Source organism: Manis pentadactyla, chromosome 8 (assembly GCF_030020395.1).
Source record: "Manis pentadactyla isolate mManPen7 chromosome 8, mManPen7.hap1, whole genome shotgun sequence".
NCBI classification, from domain to species: Eukaryota; Metazoa; Chordata; class Mammalia; order Pholidota; family Manidae; genus Manis; species Manis pentadactyla.
In genome coordinates this window covers 130,669,495-130,686,894 of record NC_080026.1, presented here as the reverse complement: position 1 = coordinate 130,686,894, position 17,400 = coordinate 130,669,495, and the positions used below count along the sequence as shown (strand labels likewise).

The following is a 17,400-nucleotide window of genomic DNA, read 5'->3' as shown; positions in this document are numbered from 1 at the left end:
TCCTTCCATGGATCTCAGTTCCTTGCCCGAGGGGGTCAGGCTGATTGGTACCCAAGGGTGGAGGCTATAATTCTACTTACAAATCATACCTCCCGTGCTATTTTGGTGGGGTGCGGAGATGCAGCACCCGGAGACCATTCCTTACTCACCTCTGTGAGCCATGCCCTGAGCTGTGCCCCTCGAGAACTCGGAGGCAGCCATGCCCTACTCTGTGGTGCACCCGCAATTTCCACCGCCCAGTTTCTCTGGGTTTAGCAAGTGGCCTAGACTCCGGAGGGTGCGCAGCTGGACTGACTCCTGAGAAGCCAGCACACTGCCTGGCCATATGCACAGCAACTCAGAGAACAATAGGCTTGGCTGAAATTTTCTTTTTATTTATCATTTCTGTAAGTTACCGACATTTAAATTATCAGCAATAATTTACAATAGCCACATATATTTCAGTTGTTGGAAGAACACAGACAAAATTAAAGCACAGAGGCTTTAAAAAGGAGGTTACTGTAATACATCATAGAAGCTAAAATTCAGAATACCAAAGACCCCACATAATGCATCAAAACATGAAGCTTAAACTTTCCCTATGAGCCTAAAATGACAAATTTACCATCTGTCTAAGATAGGGAGTAACAGTTGTTTCCAAGGTAAGAAATGAGGAATGCTTTGGTAAGTCATCTACACTGTATGCATTTCCCTTCACATCTCCAATGACTGTACATCAACACAAGCACAGCACATTTTTGAGAACAGGTCTCACAAACTTTTACTGTAGATTTCCCAAACATCTTTAAATTTTGTCAATGAGGAAAGCAATTCAGTTGCTTGAATTTTAAGTTTAAAAAATTAAAAGTATTTCCAGGGACTCTTAAAGCCATCTCCAAAAGTATAAAATGTTATGCACTTGCCAAATCCGAAGTGTTCCTGTTTTTCTCAGAGATGAATATAGGACGCAGAACCCACTCCTAACAGGGGAAATGCTCATGCACTGTTGTGCACACGCAGCCATAGACCAGTGGAGGAACAGCTCACCAGGACCCGGAGGGGATGGCACCCCCATCGGATGCACTGTGACCGTGGCCACAGCCAGACCACCCCCCGGACCCACCTCCCTGCAGGGACAGATTCCCTGGCACACATTCACCCATCACACTGTGGTCGGTTCTTGCTGGGGGATGCCAGCTCTGTCAGTAAATCTGTGCCAGCAGCACCAGCTTTTGAAGCAAAAAAAACTGCTCCCTCTTTAAAGCCGAGGTTTTTCAAACTCCGGGCGTAGTCTGCGTATATAGCAGAGATGAGTTTCTGTAAACCACAGTTAAGGAAAAGAAGGGCGAGGGCAAAGCAGATGGTGGCTCCACCTCACCAGGCTCCCGCCCGTCCGAAAGAAGGACCAGCTGGCAGCTGCTGCGGAGGGGCTGGGCGCAGGCACCTCTCCCCTGCAGAGGGCGACTCCTGGCTGGGGGGGAAGCCCCCCCCTATAACAGCACCACACTTGGCCCAAGCTGCGCCCAAAGCTTCTCCTTCTAGGACACCCACGGAACCCCCCTCCCATATCCTCCCAAGACCCAAACGCAACCAAAGACTATAAAAAGAAAGATGCTTTAAGTATACACCCCTGCGGTATCTGGAAGTTTGAGAGGCTGGTGGCTTGGGGGCAAATACAGCTTCAACAAAGGGCTCTAATTACAGAGCCTGCCCAGAGGCAGGAGCTCCGGGTGTCTGGGTGTTAGGTTTTTGGACAGCCCTGCTCCACTACGTCCTGAGATTCAAAACGGCTCCTTCCAACTAGAGTGAACTTCACCAGTGCCTACAAACACAATGTTGAATAAGGCCAAGTTTAGTTTAATTTTCTGTAAAAAATACACAGAACACCAAGTACCTGACACATAGAAATGAGGACACAACATAGTAATTCAAGAAAATATGCAATGAGAACAAAAGGGCTCTGCAAACACAAGCAACTGGGACTTATATTTTCAAGCCCATTCTTTACAAGGATAAAAAAACATGGAGCAATGATGTCTAGAAGAAATAAAATATTCCTGGTTGGAGGTGGACCACAGTGCCTTGCCCGCCTGACATGTCTCTCTGAAACACTGGTCTTGCTGCATACTGGGCTGTCACAGAGTAACAGTGAGACTCCTTTATTTATTTATTCCAGATAAATATATACAATTTAATTCTGTGCAGTGTATTCTTTTGAAACAGTACTATTTTAAAGTACAGGCTCCTATTGTTTTCCTAAATTAGGTTCTTTATCTTCTTTTCAAGTCCAAACAAAGTATTACAGAATTTGGGGTCCCTCCCCTTTCAGCCCTTCCTGCCTTTCCGTCCATCTTAGGGCTGATGCCAGCAACGCAACATCCTTCTTCCCGATTCTTTCCCTCTCATCTCTCCCTCTTTACTGGCCTTGGTGAATCAGAATACGGATCTTTCCCAGTATAACCCCAGAAGCACAATGAGGAGGAATCCTAAAACCCACTCATGTCCCATGCCCCTCCTCGGTGTGACCATCCGGGCAAAGGATATCTGTGTCCTCGCTGACTTCAAGTGCACCATACTTGAGACAAGCTTCCACAAATAAGGCAGCTCTGTCGAAGTATCTCATGCTACTCAACAGAACAAAATGAGGGTTAGGCTCTGTGCTTTACAGCATCTGGGGGTGGAACCATCCAAGGGTGTGTTTCTACACAAACACTTGTACCCATTTCTGCTGGAAACTCGAGTGCTGCGTAACGCACACTCGCAACGTGCTAAGCCCTGGTTCACCGAGAAATGGAGGGGAGGGTACTCACGTCCCCACCCCACGATCTTTTTAGTTTAAAAAATTGTGAGATAGTTCAACTACACAGATATCTATAGAGATGGGACCCACTGTCCAGATTTAACAAGTAGTCTTTTGCCTCAATCTACCTCCCTTAGTTTTAAGAAAATAGATAACATCCCAGAATAAGTGATGGGTATTACTCTTCAAGCTTTTCAGAGGGGACGGTCCAGCTGCCAAGCGGCCTTTTAGCCTGCTTGCGGCTCTCTAGCCTTGTCTCACCCACTCTACTCTAAGCTGAACTGGCCCCAATTCTCTGAAGGCTCCTTTGATAGTGTTTACCTAGCTATTTGCTGTGACTGGTACACAGGCAAGAAATGCAACTCCTAGACAAAATGAAGGAACCAACACTGACTGCCCCATTCCCTGGAGGTTTTCTTTAGAAACCTAAAGTGGGCGCTTCTCCTTTCACTCTGTCCATCCCTCCACCCGCAGAGCCTCAGGAGAGTGTGAAGTGAGTCATCACAGGCCCCTGGCCATGGAGTGCTCTGGCATACCTGTGGAGGGTCTCGGCCACACTGGAAAAGCAGCCCAGGGACAGGAGGACCAGCAGGGCCTTCGACTTCTGGTTGACTTGTGGGGAGCAAAGGTGGTCAACCCACCGCTTTAAAACATCGGCACACTCTTCAGAGTTTAAACGGACCTGAGAAAGATGCCCACGTTAAAAACAAAGAAGTCCTGCATTGCATGCAGGATGCAATAAAATGTAATTCCATCAAAACAAGATGTGTTCCTATGAATAATGTGAGCCTTGCTTTATTAGCACACTGCCCGACACCGCTGCTCACCATGCACAGCAGCCACAGCAAGCCGAGCCTGCGGGGGCCGGGGGCCTGGCAATGCTTGGGGCTGCAGTCTGGGCTCACACCCCGGCAGGGAGAGGAGCCAGCTTAATTGCTACCAATTTAACCTCCCTTTATCAGTAAGAAGAAATATAATTTATACTCATGAAGAATAGAAAGATGAGAGTTGCAAGAAAATATCTGCAAAGCAGCTTTGCAGCCAAAAAATGCTCCTAACTCATGAGTCAAAAGTTCAAGAGTGAACTTTCTAGCCCAAATGCTCAAGGCACCACCTAGAATCACCTACTTTGGCAAGCCATGCAGCCCGGTTCCACTCGCCATACGTCTGCAGGTAGCGGCAGGCATCTGCGGCTTTGTCTATCAGGCAGAGCAGCTGAACACCCTCTGGAAGATAAAACAGCAGCCCCTCAAGTGATACGGCAGCTCCCTCCTTGACACGTCACTAAAAAGGAGAATGACCACTTGACTGCATCTGGTCTTGTGTATTTTATATCTTCTAGAGATATTCTTGGCTTATATATTACATGAAATATTAAACTAGAGTTCTTCAATGTTACCACTCAAGTAGCCAGAATAGGAAACACAAGTAGAGTCCAGAAAACGACAGGTGAAGCATATCTCACTCACTGGTTTTCATCACGTCCATCTGCTCAGGTTTGTCCAATTTATGCCAGTTGTCTGGGTAAGTATTAGTAGTGCCCCGGCTTCACTCTTAAAACTGTTCCGGTTTTGATTACATTATGTGATCATCTATAAATAGCTAGCATTAATCTTTCTATATTTCTCCAGCATACATATAAAAAAGAAATACCCTTAACAACCAACTACTTTGCTGGGAATAGGTCTGATTTTCCAGAGAACTGATGAATATACCCACAAACTGTGCCTTACCTGCCAACTTGCCGTTGGCAATCATATTAGTTGCCACCAGTTTAATGGTGCTCTGAGAGGGGCCTGATGAGGTGACAGTTGTGACCAAACAGGCTTTCAATGAATCACAATAATAATGCTGGTTGTCTGCACTTGTTTCCAATAGCAACTGCACAGCTCTGTCTGTCTGGTAGGAGAAACAGTTCTAATTGTGAGACCATTTTCTTCCAACATAACCTAATATAATTCATAATTTAGAACAATGAATTATATACTTAAAGAAAACTTTTATTTTCAAAAACTGAATGCTTTGCTTACATTTACAAAAATTAAAAGTACTGTACTGCTTCTTTGGGACAAAGGTAAAAACTACTGTCTGGTTTATATAGATGCCCAAGTTACTGCTTATTTTAGCTTTGCACAAGGCCATTCAGACACACAAAAGCTAAACAAAACAGTTAAGCCTCATAGGACATTATGGAAGCCAAAATTACAAGCTAGCTTTGACCATATATTTTTTCTTTCTTACAGGGTTTGTTGGTCTTATTTTGAGAGAAAGCCTAAATTGACACTTACACACTTTCCAGGAAACATGATGATCTGTGTGTATGTGTGTGTGTGTGTGTGTGTATGTGTTATATGTGATGCTCTGAAATACAAAACCTGCAACTCCACAAAACATGAAAGGAGTTATAACACTTCACCTACCTGACCCAGGAGGAGTAGCTGGTCTGTACATTTCCTTGTATGATCATAAGTTGACCGTTTCACTTCCTGTAGATTAACCCTTTCCAGCTGAAATTTCTAGAGTAGAAGGAAGAAAAAGGAAAATTAAGCTTGGATTGTAAGACTTAGTTAAATTTTACTGCACTTAAGTCATTTTAATAAACAGTACTTTGATTTCTGAGGTTATCAGAAAATCAACTTTATAGAAATCCAAAAATATAAGAATTTTAAAAGAAAAAACACTGAAATGTATTATCATTTATGTGTAAGGTAGCCTGCTTACAGAAACTGGCCCCTGAGAGAGCCAGATGAAAAAACTACATGTACTGAAGTACTCTGCTAGAGGTTATGAAGATCATGAAGCTCTCTCTTCATACACAGACTAGAAATCCAAACCAACTGAAAGAAACATTTCTTATTTACAGAATATAAAGTGAAAGAATTAAAATGAATAAATCAAGACTGTGAATAATAAAATTTTAATGTGTATTAAAAAACTCAGTAAGCATTTATGAGCTTTTCAAGTCCTGAGCCAGGCCTTTTTTATGTGAACGTGCCAAGGGACTCCTTACTCTTATGTGGGCCTTAACTCAGTTCAAAAGTGTCCCAAGTTGAAGATACTTACAAAGACGTAAGTAATCAAATTAGCTTTAAAGGTTTTAACAAAGAATACCTGGAAATAGGCATTCTCACAGAGTAGGTCATAACATATATCCAGTGGGTTGTTCACTTTGTCCCGGGAAGTGACTTTCTTAGTAGCTGGGCTGCTCAATGACTGTGCCTGGGACAAGCTGTGCAGGTAGTGGGCAGCGACCGTCCAGAAGTGCAGTTCTGATTCATCGCCGTACAGCCTGGGAAGGATGAAAGCCAAGTACCCACTGAATTCACACAGCAGACGGGGGGCCCAGGCAGGGGCCGCCTATGGTAGTCTGAGCCCTGGCAGCACAGTGCCGTCATGTGAAAGGCCGTTTGGGATACTGGCATGTGCCTGGCAGCACAAAACAGATGAAGCAGCAAGTTTTCCAGCCCTTTTATGACCCTCAAACAATACAGGGCCTGACTGCATGGGGCCCCTTCACACCTAGCCTCTCTCTGTTTTGCGTAAGAGCAATACCATGATTCTAAAGCCTGGGCAATTATTTACCTGGTTTGCTATTAGCACACCTTTCAATCTGGACCATAGCTTCACATTAAGGAAGTTCCTCTGGGATAACTAGCTAGATAAGGTGTGGAAAAAAATGTGGAATTTACTCTTGGGTGAGCGGAGGGAAATGTCTTTCTTGTAAGTGACACCTCTACTGAACAGTGAGGAAATACAGGTTACTGCTTCTAAATATAACTTACATTTAGTTATGTATATTGTATAATTAAGTATACAGTATATTTAAGGACATGACTTCTATAGCTGATGTTTTAAAAATGAACGTATTTTTAAAAGCTGTCTGTAGAAGGCAGTCTTTTCAACAGATAAGGCCTAGTTCTCACATTTAAAATATAATTTTTTTTGTATTACTATTTCCCAAATTAATTTTAAGTCAAATCTTGAGGATGAACTGATATCTTTTTCTAAAATCTGAAGAGCTTGTTTTGTCTTAACTAAATACTGTTAAAAAGAGAAATGAGTTATCCTGAAACTCTGTCTCTCAGTGTCTTACACAGAACACTTCCAACAGTGTTACCTTGAAACAAGCAGGCATCTCTGCAGAAGACTGAATTCCGGGTCAAGCAAGAGTTTCTTTATGTCACTACAGACAGGAATCCAGACAAAGCAGACAAAGCAAGACAAAATTTTTTAAATTAAACAATAAATCAAAGAGATAAATGAATCCCCTTGAAAGGGAAAATTCCACTCAAAATTGTTAGTTCACTTAAAATTTTGTTTCCTTAAAGCTGGTAAAGTTTTTATTCTTTTTGGATTAGCTAGTATATGTCTAGAACTTAAAAAGAAGTTACTGTCCATGACCCTGAAATTACAAAAGCTGATAGGACTTAGAGTGTATCTAGGCTTGGAGAACTGGTACCCATCCACCAACACAGAGGCTGTGAGGCACTGATTTTGGTTCATATTTTTATGATAGTTCAACTCCAGTTTTTGAAAACATGAACAGCAGCCTAACTACAGGAATAACGATGTCACTATTGATAAAATCATTTTACTAATCAAGAGCAGTATATACTTTAGAAAAGATACATTCAGAATTTATTTTGAAACTATTTCAGAAATAAAATATATAAGATAGAAAGGCTGGTGTTTTCATAAATTAGTATTTCTAAGATAGCCAAACATACAATATTCACTAACCAGAGAAGGGAATATATTCTTTAAACCTATTATTTTCCATTTAAAGACAAATGTTAACCTTTGGATAGAGAAAACAAAATAATTATTTAGATTATGACATCAATATAACATTCTGATTAATTTATTAAATATTATAATTACATGTGACAGATTCTACATTACAAAAATATATTATGTTTTACCAAGAACTCCCGTGGACCCATAATTTCCTACTACCTTTGCAATATTGTTCCCAATACATACTTTTAAACACTCTTGGTTCTCTAGGAGGCATATTCATTTCTTAGCCAGAATTGTGCACACAGAACTTATTTTAGAAGAGAGAAGCTGGCACACAAGAGTCGCCCTGCATATGGGCCCTGCCATGAGGCCACATACTGGATTTGTGGGGAAGGCAGGCTGGTTTCAGGGCCACTCACACCACAGTGTCTATTCCTACCCTCACACAGCACCAGAACAACCCTATACTCAGGAGCCTGTGGGAGGTGGATGCTATTAAATAACCACTTTTCTACATAACAAAGGTTCTAAAAGGAAATAAGCCTTTGTGACTAGAATGGTCTCACTTCAGGCCATGAATATTTTCTAAAACAAAACCTATTTCAATTTTAAAAAGCCAAAATTATTATACTTTTCTTTCTCATATTCTTATCTGCTAATAAGACATCGTTGGGGTGCTTACTTAGACAATGAGTTCAACTGCTCTTGAAGGAGATTCTTTATTTCTTCATTTTCTGGATAGTCACTGTACAGAAAAGATTTTGAATGAGTTCTCTCTCACTTTCAAGCACTTATTTCTTCACCAGAAAAAAAGCTGTGCTAATATAGAATTAACTCTTTTGAAGTCCTTGGCTAAAAACCTAGTTATAGATCAAAATAGCAACTGTTTACTCAGGAGTCCACCAATCTTTAACATTGGCTTTTATCTTACTTAGTCAAAACAAATAAATAGTGAAGAAAGTCTCTCTGGCTTTCAAGAAACCAGAAAACTTAGCAGAAGGACTCTGAAAACTATCATTTTTAGAGTCACTAATAAGGAGCTTTGCAATGACATAAATTTGCTCATTCTGCTCTGTAAAATGGACCTTCATTTCTCTAAGTAGACACTTCGTGAAAAATAGATGACTCATTGCCTGTTATTTTTATTCCCCTAACTTATGCCCACCTGTGCACTCTACATGGCATAAATTCAGCAGCACTTGTGGGCTTAACTAATAACCACTAATAATAGTTTCTGTGAATATTTTTTTGCAAAGAGGCAGGCATTGAGATTTATAAGACATAAAATACCTCTGAAGTAGGCCCATTCTTGCTGCTCTTAAAAAGAATCTTAAGCCTGGCCCAACTTCTCTTGGCCTCAGAGGGCTCTCCTCACATTCAGCACGCCATGCCCCCTGCGGAGACTGTAAGACAGCCACACAGCCGCCAGAGGGCAGAGCATGTACCCAAGCTCCCCAGACTCACCCTCCCAAAAGGCCCGGAGGAGTGGAAAAGACTGGCAATTCTTTTAGTGTGTCTGCATCTCTGTCTCAGCTCGGTCTTAAGGTTCTTTTAAGCCCTGGGTTACGGGCCACTGCTGATTCCGATGAGTGTCCCTCAACCCCAAGGAAATTAAGAAGGGAAAATAAAAATGGAAACAGCTTACACGTGAGAAATGTCCAAGGAATACTGTCCATTCCAAGGTTGGTGTAGTAAGAAAGCTTTCAAGGTGAGGGCGGCCCTTGGAATGAGAAGATATGGGCACCACACAGGCTCTAGACCAAAAAAAAAAAAAAAGTTGTTTTTTTAATAAAATAAAATTTTATATTACCATGAAGCTTCAGCTATACTTCAGTTACAAAGAAGTCAACAGAAAACAATGCATAAATCCAGTGGCAACTGAGAAAGTATTTTCATTATACTGAATATACACAAACTAAAAGTAGAGAGATTCTCTTCAATCAAACTGATTAATATAACTTTTCTCCATCTTTTTAAAATTTAAGTGTCCTATATGGTATAAAACACAGACCCTATTTGTATAAAAGATTCAGTGCAATGACTCGACAGGTATCAACAAAGCTCATTCTTTTAAAATACTAGTATTTACCTGTATCATCCTATTAAATGTCTTTGCTTTTCTGAGAGTAGTAAAGCAAAAATAGCCCATCAACCCTGAGCTTGTCATGAAAGGAACCAGGCCATCTCTAAGCAATGGCATTCTCAGGTCGCACAAAGGCAGCCCTTGAACGAAAGGATTATTTTCCTAGACTCTGGGCCCTAGCATCCCTGACAGGCAGCAGTTGACTGCCTTAGGACACAACAAAGCCCTTCTCCCTCGGTAGGAACCCTTATTCCCCCAAACTCCAACTTACATGCTAGTCAGTTTCAGCCTATGACATGCACAAAACTAGTTTCAAAATTACTAGTGCCACTGTCAACCAATCAAGCAAAACTCAAAATCCCTTTGCAACTTTGAATATAAACCACTAAGGTGTACAGTGAGTTTTGTTTGTTTGAAATATCCTTTGTGTTTGTGTGATTCGAATGTTTGTGTTCAGTCTTACGGTTTGTTTTTTCTTACATCCTTTCTGTTTTTATCCGGTGGTTTTTGAATATGTAAAACCTTTAAATGCCTCAAAAGTTTCAACTAAATAAAGAAAGTCTATCCCCATTCTCTCCATCTTTCTATCTACCTCCTATCTATAACTGTTTTCTTTGGTTTTTGGATTACTCTGTGTTTTTTTGTAAGATAAGCAAACACACAGACTATATATAATCTTTTACACTTGCATTTTTCACTTACATATACCCTAACTATTACTTCCTATCAGTTCACAGAGATATTTCTTATTCTGTTTTCCTGCTGCACAGACGTCTATTATGCAGATGCTCCCAAATTTATTCAACCAGTCTCCTATGGATAAGTACTTTGACTTGTTCCAAAATTTTGCTATGGTCATATGTATGGACGTGTGTCTTAAGGTAAATCCTTAGTCGTGAGACCACTGAGTAAAAAGGTAAATGCACATGTGGCTTTGTTAGATATTGCCAAACTCCTTCCTACAGGGATTGCTCTGTGAGGGGCATATGAGTAACTGTTCCCTTATAGTCTTGCACTGTAGTATGTTTCAAAGTTCTTAAATTTTTGCTAATCTAATAGGTGAGAAACAGTTTCTTTGTGCACTTTAATTTATAATTTTTCTTAGTATGAATAAAGTTGAGCATCTGCTCATGTTTAAAGGCCATTTGTATATTTTTGCTCTTCTACGGACAGTCTGTTAATGACTTTCAAGTTCTTTCTCCCAGGTTAAAATGTTTTTTGCTTTGCTTATTGTTTCTTTTGCTATGAAAAAAAATTTTTTTAATTTTTCATGTACTCAAATTCATCTTTCCTTTTCCACACAAGTTACAAAGGAAGGAATGTACCAGGCTACCTACCCACCCACCGAGTCATTATAATCGGCACCAGTGGGGATGAAGGTGGTTAGTTTACTTAATGCTCTTTCTTTCTATTCATCCTTAACAGACAGAAAGCCATGTAATTCTCACATTTCCAAGTTGGTCCCTTTCACTGTTAAACAGCAGTAGCTGCTGGCATTAAGTGACAAAATGCTTGGACACAGTAAATGCAAGGGAACAAAAAATTAACAGTACAAATTAAATTTGGAAAGGTTCAAGGGCAGTTTCCATGCTATGTGGTAGACTTTTAATCAATGGACAATGAAAAGACACAAGAGAATCTTGCAACACAGCATTCCAGAATTTTTACGTAAAGTGAACAAGACATTTATCAAGTAAATGAGTAAACTGAGGGAGATGTCTGATTTTTAAAAACAAGTATGTCTTATTTCTCCAAAGCATCCCAATGGGCACAAAGAAATCGGAAGAGAACTCTATTACCTCCGCCCTCAAATTTATTTAAAAATTTCTTCTCAAAGACAAAGATGAGCCTTGAAAAAGTAATAGGTGATCATCTTAGCTGGAGAAATTCATCTACGAGAGCCACTCAATGCTGGAAGTTATGCAATTAGAATGAAAAGGCAGTTGGCATCATTGCTTCTTCTCTTAGACACATTCTACCTAATCTGGGTTCTATCTGACATGTTAACAGAAACACACCCAGGCTGTTAGTGGCCTCTGTGACACTAACGCAGAAAATCAGAAACAGAGGAGGCAAGCGGGAAAGCAGTAGGAAAATTATTCCTCCTCCACTAGGAGGTGGCAAATGTCAGAGGTAAGCAGGCAATCCTACAGAAAAGTAGGAACTGAAGAGGCAAGAAGAAAAGCAGTAGAAAAATTACTCTCTCTCCCCAGGAGGTAGCAAATGTCCAAGGTGAGCGGGCAATCTGGGAAACAGAGGAACCTGCTTTGGTGATTTTTTTCACTGTGACGCATTGAGGGGACAAGAAGGGAGACAAGGGACACTACTGACATTGGGCAGGACAATTCTTCAATGTCCAGGATATCCCATGCACTGCATATTGTTTAGTATCCCTGTACCTCCCCACATCCACAAGTTGGGACACATTTCCAAATACCCCAAATGAAAACTACTGGAAATTACTGTGGAAAGTTGAGGCAGGTGAAAAGGAAGTCTGTGTACAAATCTGATTTTAGAAAGCTTCCTTCTATAAGCGCTCATTTAGGAAAAATGTGTTTAGTAGTGGACCAAATAGGGAGAAAGTTAGGTCGAATAGTCTCTGACGCCATGCTACTACTATTTAAAGTGTGTGGAAACTGCATTATTTTAGAATGTTGGTAAACAAGTCTCACTCTTTACATGTTGCTAAAAAAAAAAATTAAGACTTTTTTTTATATCATTTTATGCCCCTGATAAATAAGGCAGCAGACAAGAAGTGTTCTCCAACTCAAAAACAGGATTCCAATCTTCTACGGTGACTGACCTCCTTCTTTACTGAGGGGGTAAAGGGGTGAGACCAACATAAGTAAAGGAAGAGGAAGAGGACTACCTAAGCTGTTCAAGAAAACAGAGTTGAATCAGTACTTTATGATATTCTCTACTTGTTATTAAGGAGAACTGAAGAAAATATATTAAGTATTTCAATGCATATGATCTAAAGTCATCTTACTTTTATTCCATACTAAGTGCAGAATACATTTCTAATTCCCCAGAATAGAAATATATTATATCAAACATATTTTTCCAAGACCAAACCAACAGGTATCTGTAGGCAAACACACAGACATTTTTTCCTAACTCCCTATTTACACTACCACTAGTTTTTATTCTTTAACATTTATCAAATGTCATTCTGAGTTTGAAGTTCAATTTATAGGATATATGCATGATTTTATTGACCTTTCCCCATTACTATTAAAAAATTTCCCTTTCTGGCTGAGGCTGCACTACTAGAGATTAGAGAGGACTATTTTTTTTTTTTAACAGAATTCTCAAAGTATTTATTTGTACAATAAAGTTGAAGAAACACTGCCAAAACACAGTAGACTAAGTCAAATTATTTAAGGAAAATTGTAAAGTTCAGTGATCACATTTCTTTTTTTTTTTTGCAAGTAAATGTGTATTTTTATTAAATAGGAAATTTATAATCCAGTTAAAGTTTAAAAAAAAATTGAGGTATAATTAATATATAAAGACTGGAATCTAGTTTTTATTAGCATGTTTAATTCCATTTATCTCTTTTTTTTTTAATTTTTTATTAAGGTATGATTGATATACATTCTTATGAAGGTTTCACATGAAAAAACAATGTGGTTACTGCATTTACCCATATTATCAAGTCCCCACCCACACCCCAGTGCAGTCACTGTCCATCAGTGCAGCAAGTTGCCAGAAATCCTCTATGTCCCTAGAGAGGACTTTTTTTTTTTTTTTTGGACTAAAAGCAGCAGCTTTATTTTAGTACTATGGGAAATGCAAGCTACAGAGTTACTTTGTAATTCCTCTATTAACCCTTTAGAATTGAGTCTTTGATTTTTTTTTTTTTTGAAAGGACATCTCTCATATTTATTGATCAGATGGTTGTTAACAACAATAAAATTCTGTATAGGGGACTCAATGCACAATCATTAATCAACCCCAAGCCTAATTCTCAACAGTCTCCAATCTTCTAAAGCATAACAAACAAGTTCTTACATGGTGAACAAGTTCTTACATAGTGAATAAGTTCTTACATGGTGAACAGTGCAAGGGCAGTCATATCACAGAAACTTTCAGTTTTGATCACGCATCATGAACTACAAACAATCAGGTCAAATATGATTATTCGTTTGATTTTTATACTTGATTTATATGTGAATCCCACATTTCTCCCTTATTATTGTTATTATTATTATTATAATTTTTAATAAAATGTTGAAGTGGTAGGTAGATGCAAGATAAAGGTAGAAAACATAGTTTAGTGCTGTTAAGAGGGCAAATGTAGATGATCAGGTGTGTGCCTGTAGACTATGTGTTAATCCGAGCTAGACAAGGGCAATAAAACATCCACGGATGCAGAAGATTTCTCTCAAAACAGGGGGGGTGAGGTTCTAAGCCTCACCTCTGTTGGTCCCCAATTTCTCACCTGATGGCCCCCCATGACTGTGCCTGTCTTAAGTTGTTCCTCCCTTGAGGAATCTTACCCGTCTCTGGCTAACCAGTCATCTTCCGGGGCCATACAGGGAAATGTGAAGTTGGTAAGTGAGAGAGAAGCAATATTGTTTGAAAAGGTTAGCTTTTTACTTCTTTGCATATTTATGCCCTGTGGCTTCTATGCCCAGCATTTGTCTTGAGGTATCTTTACCACTTAGAAGAATTATGACACTCGGTAATTTTGATATGAGGCACGAATTCTACTTAAGGGTTGTAATTAGGAAGGAAGAAGAAAAGCTATAGAAGTAGCAGGCGGAAGAAAACCTGGGAAGATTGATTATTTCTTTGACATATCTTCTTGTAGTGTAACATAAGCATGTATAGGTTTTAAATAGAGAGGACTATTTTTAAAAAATAAAACAAAATAGGAAAACTTTAAAAGAAAAATACAATCTGAAATCAGGTTGCAGGTCACATGCTCAAGTATGGTATTAAACACGGGTTAATAATGAGCTGTAATCTGAAGTCAGTTTAAGGAAAAGCTACCTTGGCTTTGGAGCTTTTCAGATTCAAATTTTAAATTAAAGGTGAAAGAAAAGCTCTTCAAACATTCAGATTATATTTGCACACTTCTTTACCTAGAACAAGTAACTAAATTAAGAGAAAAATCATCCTTTAAGTTCCCTCAATTTCCATAATAATTTTAGGTTTAAAATTAGTACCAATGCTCGTCCATCTCTGGGAGGAGGTCCTGCTCCTTCTGCAGAGCTGGCATATGTCTCAAGGACAGATGATGGGAACACAATGCTCAACTTGCGGCTTCACTAGATGGCAGTCACAGTGACACAGTAAGAGCAATGGTACCCAGATACCGCAGAAGCACACCTGACTTCGTTAAATGTAGCCCAGCCAACATCAGCAGCAACTTGGCAGTGCCTCAGGCATGAACAAAATGTGAGAGGCACAGTCTTCAAGACGCTGCTGGCTCTGACGTGCCAAAGGCTGACGCTACCAAGGTGCAGACATTCCCAGAGCAGACGGCTCTGAAACTCAATAAATGACTAAACAAGTCTCTTAGGAAATCTTTTACACATCAGACAGCTTGGAGTATACACCAAATACTTGATGCAGGAAGTTTCCTGCTTTGTCCCAATTAGAATCAGTTCTTCATCTGAAAGTATCTTCAAGGATGAACAATGCATTCATTCCATCTGACAAAAGTTGCCTTTCAAATGGACGGATGGCTGCATTCACAATCTTTTCATGCTTTTTTTGAGTTGTAAATGGGGTTACTTTTACTAAAATATTTTTCATTGTGGTAAAAACTAATCTCAAAACAACCATATAAAAAAGAGTAAAATAGGGCAATCATCTAATTTTCTTTTGATTTGTCATTTAATAAGTCATAAGGTAGGCATCAGAATCATGATACTCAGAATTCATGAAAAGTCAAAATGACTTTTCAATGATATATGGTTACAAAAGAAATAAGGCTCATCATTAAAAAGCCAACAGTACCTTACCATTAGATTCATGTCTTCTGATGAGATCTCCTCAATTCTGAGATAACCATTTATATAAATATAAGCTTGGATCTTTTGACAAAACACTCGGAAAAGGGTCAAAGAAAGGGCACTTGCCAAACTACAGTTGGGGAATGTGTGACGTCTGCAGCTAAAAATAGTCTAGCATCTCAGCAGTCAAAACACTCAAGTTTTAAATTAATGTATTTTCTTAAACTCAGGTTCTTAGAAAGTAAGATTGAAATGAAATAGAAGCAGCTCTCTCCAGAGGAGAGCACAGCTTGTGCAAAATAAAAAAAGGTTTCTAAGCACCTTCCATTAGAATTCCATACCAGTTAACTCTTGTTCATCCATTCTAAAACACGTAGACTTCATAGACATCTCCAAGACTCTGATACACCCATCATCTGAGGCCAGGATCACTTTATCTGATGTACACCAGTCCACATCCAATATCCGGAAGGTCACATTTCTTCCGCTTCTTAAACTGCTCACCATCTGAACCTTCAAAAGTGAATTTGGTTGTCAATTTCAGAAAGAAAAGGGACACGTTGATCATCCAGATTATATGGTCAAGGAAAGACAGTGCATGTGGCAAACGCCCAGTGCAAGTTTAAAACTGAACAATCGTTAGAAATCTATCTTTCACATGCAGATTGCACTTTAAAGGTCCCAAAGATAGCAATAATGTTGAAAAAAATATATGTTGTCACCTTTAGGACAAAAATACTATGAAAGAAAATTTTTAAAAAGAAGAAAATTATTTTACAAAGTTTGATAAACTCATTATATAGTTTTTGTTTCTAAATCACAAGGCAGAAAAAAACCACAGTTCCTATGACCAGCAGCTTCAAGTGCAGGGGGCCCTGGTGGAGCTGGGCCTACCTCTCTCGTATCCCACACTTCCACTCCATCATTGTACATCGCTATTAATTTCTGGTTTCCTTTACCAGGGGCAAAACGAATCTTCCTCACCCAACTTCGGTGCGTAGGTATCCCTCTGAGGACAAACAAAAACAAAAACACCAATATCAAGTATAGGAGTGTCTTGCCACTAGAAACTACGTCCGACGTTCTGTTTTTTGACAACACCTAGTGATGGGAAAACCACCTGACTTTCTGGGACAGCAGACCCATCTGACAGTCAGGGTCTGCCCTTCAACAACAGTTAGCATAATGTCTCAGCGCTTCTGCATGGCCACTCAGGGTCTTCTAAGAGGCTCTTCCCCCAAGTTCTTTGACAAGAGATCCAAGGGCCCAACCTACACTCAGCCATTCAGTGACCACACTCACCAGCTCACAAGCCTCCAATAGAATCCTATCAACAGAGGTTACTTTTTTTTTAACCAAATAATAGGACTGCATTCTTGCCACATACCTGGATACTCTGCCTTTCAAATCCCAGAAATTTAGATTTCCATCCATATCTCCGAGAACTAATGTATCACCTTTCCAAGCGATACAGGTAATACTACCCATACTCCCCTGGAAACAACAGCAACAAATACACATGAATTTCATTATTTATAAGCAGCCATAACAGAGGAACTTTTTACTTCATAACTGATGCAATAAAGATATCTTAATAAAACATAATTATAAACGGTTTTGCTTTAGTCTGAATGCTGCCAAACGCAGACTCTGGACACTAGAAGAGCTACCAGCGGATACAATTCAACCACGAAGCAGAAGACTGCAACTGGACAGACACTGTATCTGAACTAGAAATTACAGGGAAGGAATGTCTTTTGAGGAAGAAATACCTTAAAGAAAAGAAAATGGAAAGAGAAAGACTAGGAAAATAAACCCTTTCCAGACATCTC

The 17,400-nt window shown here is 39.5% G+C and overlaps 1 protein-coding gene across 2 annotated transcripts in view; it reads right to left on the bottom strand.

Annotated features, from left to right (window-relative positions):
- Window positions 1–353: 353 nt before the first annotated feature.
- Window positions 354–17,400, bottom strand: part of WDR11 (WD repeat domain 11) — a 54,821-nt gene continuing 37,774 nt past the window's right edge. The window contains exons 17-29 of one of the 2 annotated variants that reach the window (XM_036898687.2): window positions 16,956–17,062; window positions 16,463–16,577; window positions 15,910–16,081; window positions 9,165–9,273; window positions 8,202–8,264; window positions 6,897–6,962; window positions 5,891–6,068; window positions 5,200–5,295; window positions 4,513–4,678; window positions 3,908–4,005; window positions 3,316–3,461; window positions 2,524–2,603; window positions 354–1,298 (exon numbers count right to left, since the gene is read on the bottom strand). In XM_036898687.2, the coding sequence (XP_036754582.2) occupies window positions 1,135–1,298; window positions 2,524–2,603; window positions 3,316–3,461; window positions 3,908–4,005; window positions 4,513–4,678; window positions 5,200–5,295; window positions 5,891–6,068; window positions 6,897–6,962; window positions 8,202–8,264; window positions 9,165–9,273; window positions 15,910–16,081; window positions 16,463–16,577; window positions 16,956–17,062 (1,560 nt within the window). In that variant the 3' untranslated portion in view covers window positions 354–1,134. Of the gene's footprint in view, window positions 1,299–2,523; window positions 2,604–3,315; window positions 3,462–3,907; window positions 4,006–4,512; window positions 4,679–5,199; window positions 5,296–5,890; window positions 6,069–6,896; window positions 6,963–8,201; window positions 8,265–9,164; window positions 9,274–15,909; window positions 16,082–16,462; window positions 16,578–16,955; window positions 17,063–17,400 lie in introns of those variants that run through there. The other variant, XR_005027369.2, reaches the window with a different exon arrangement.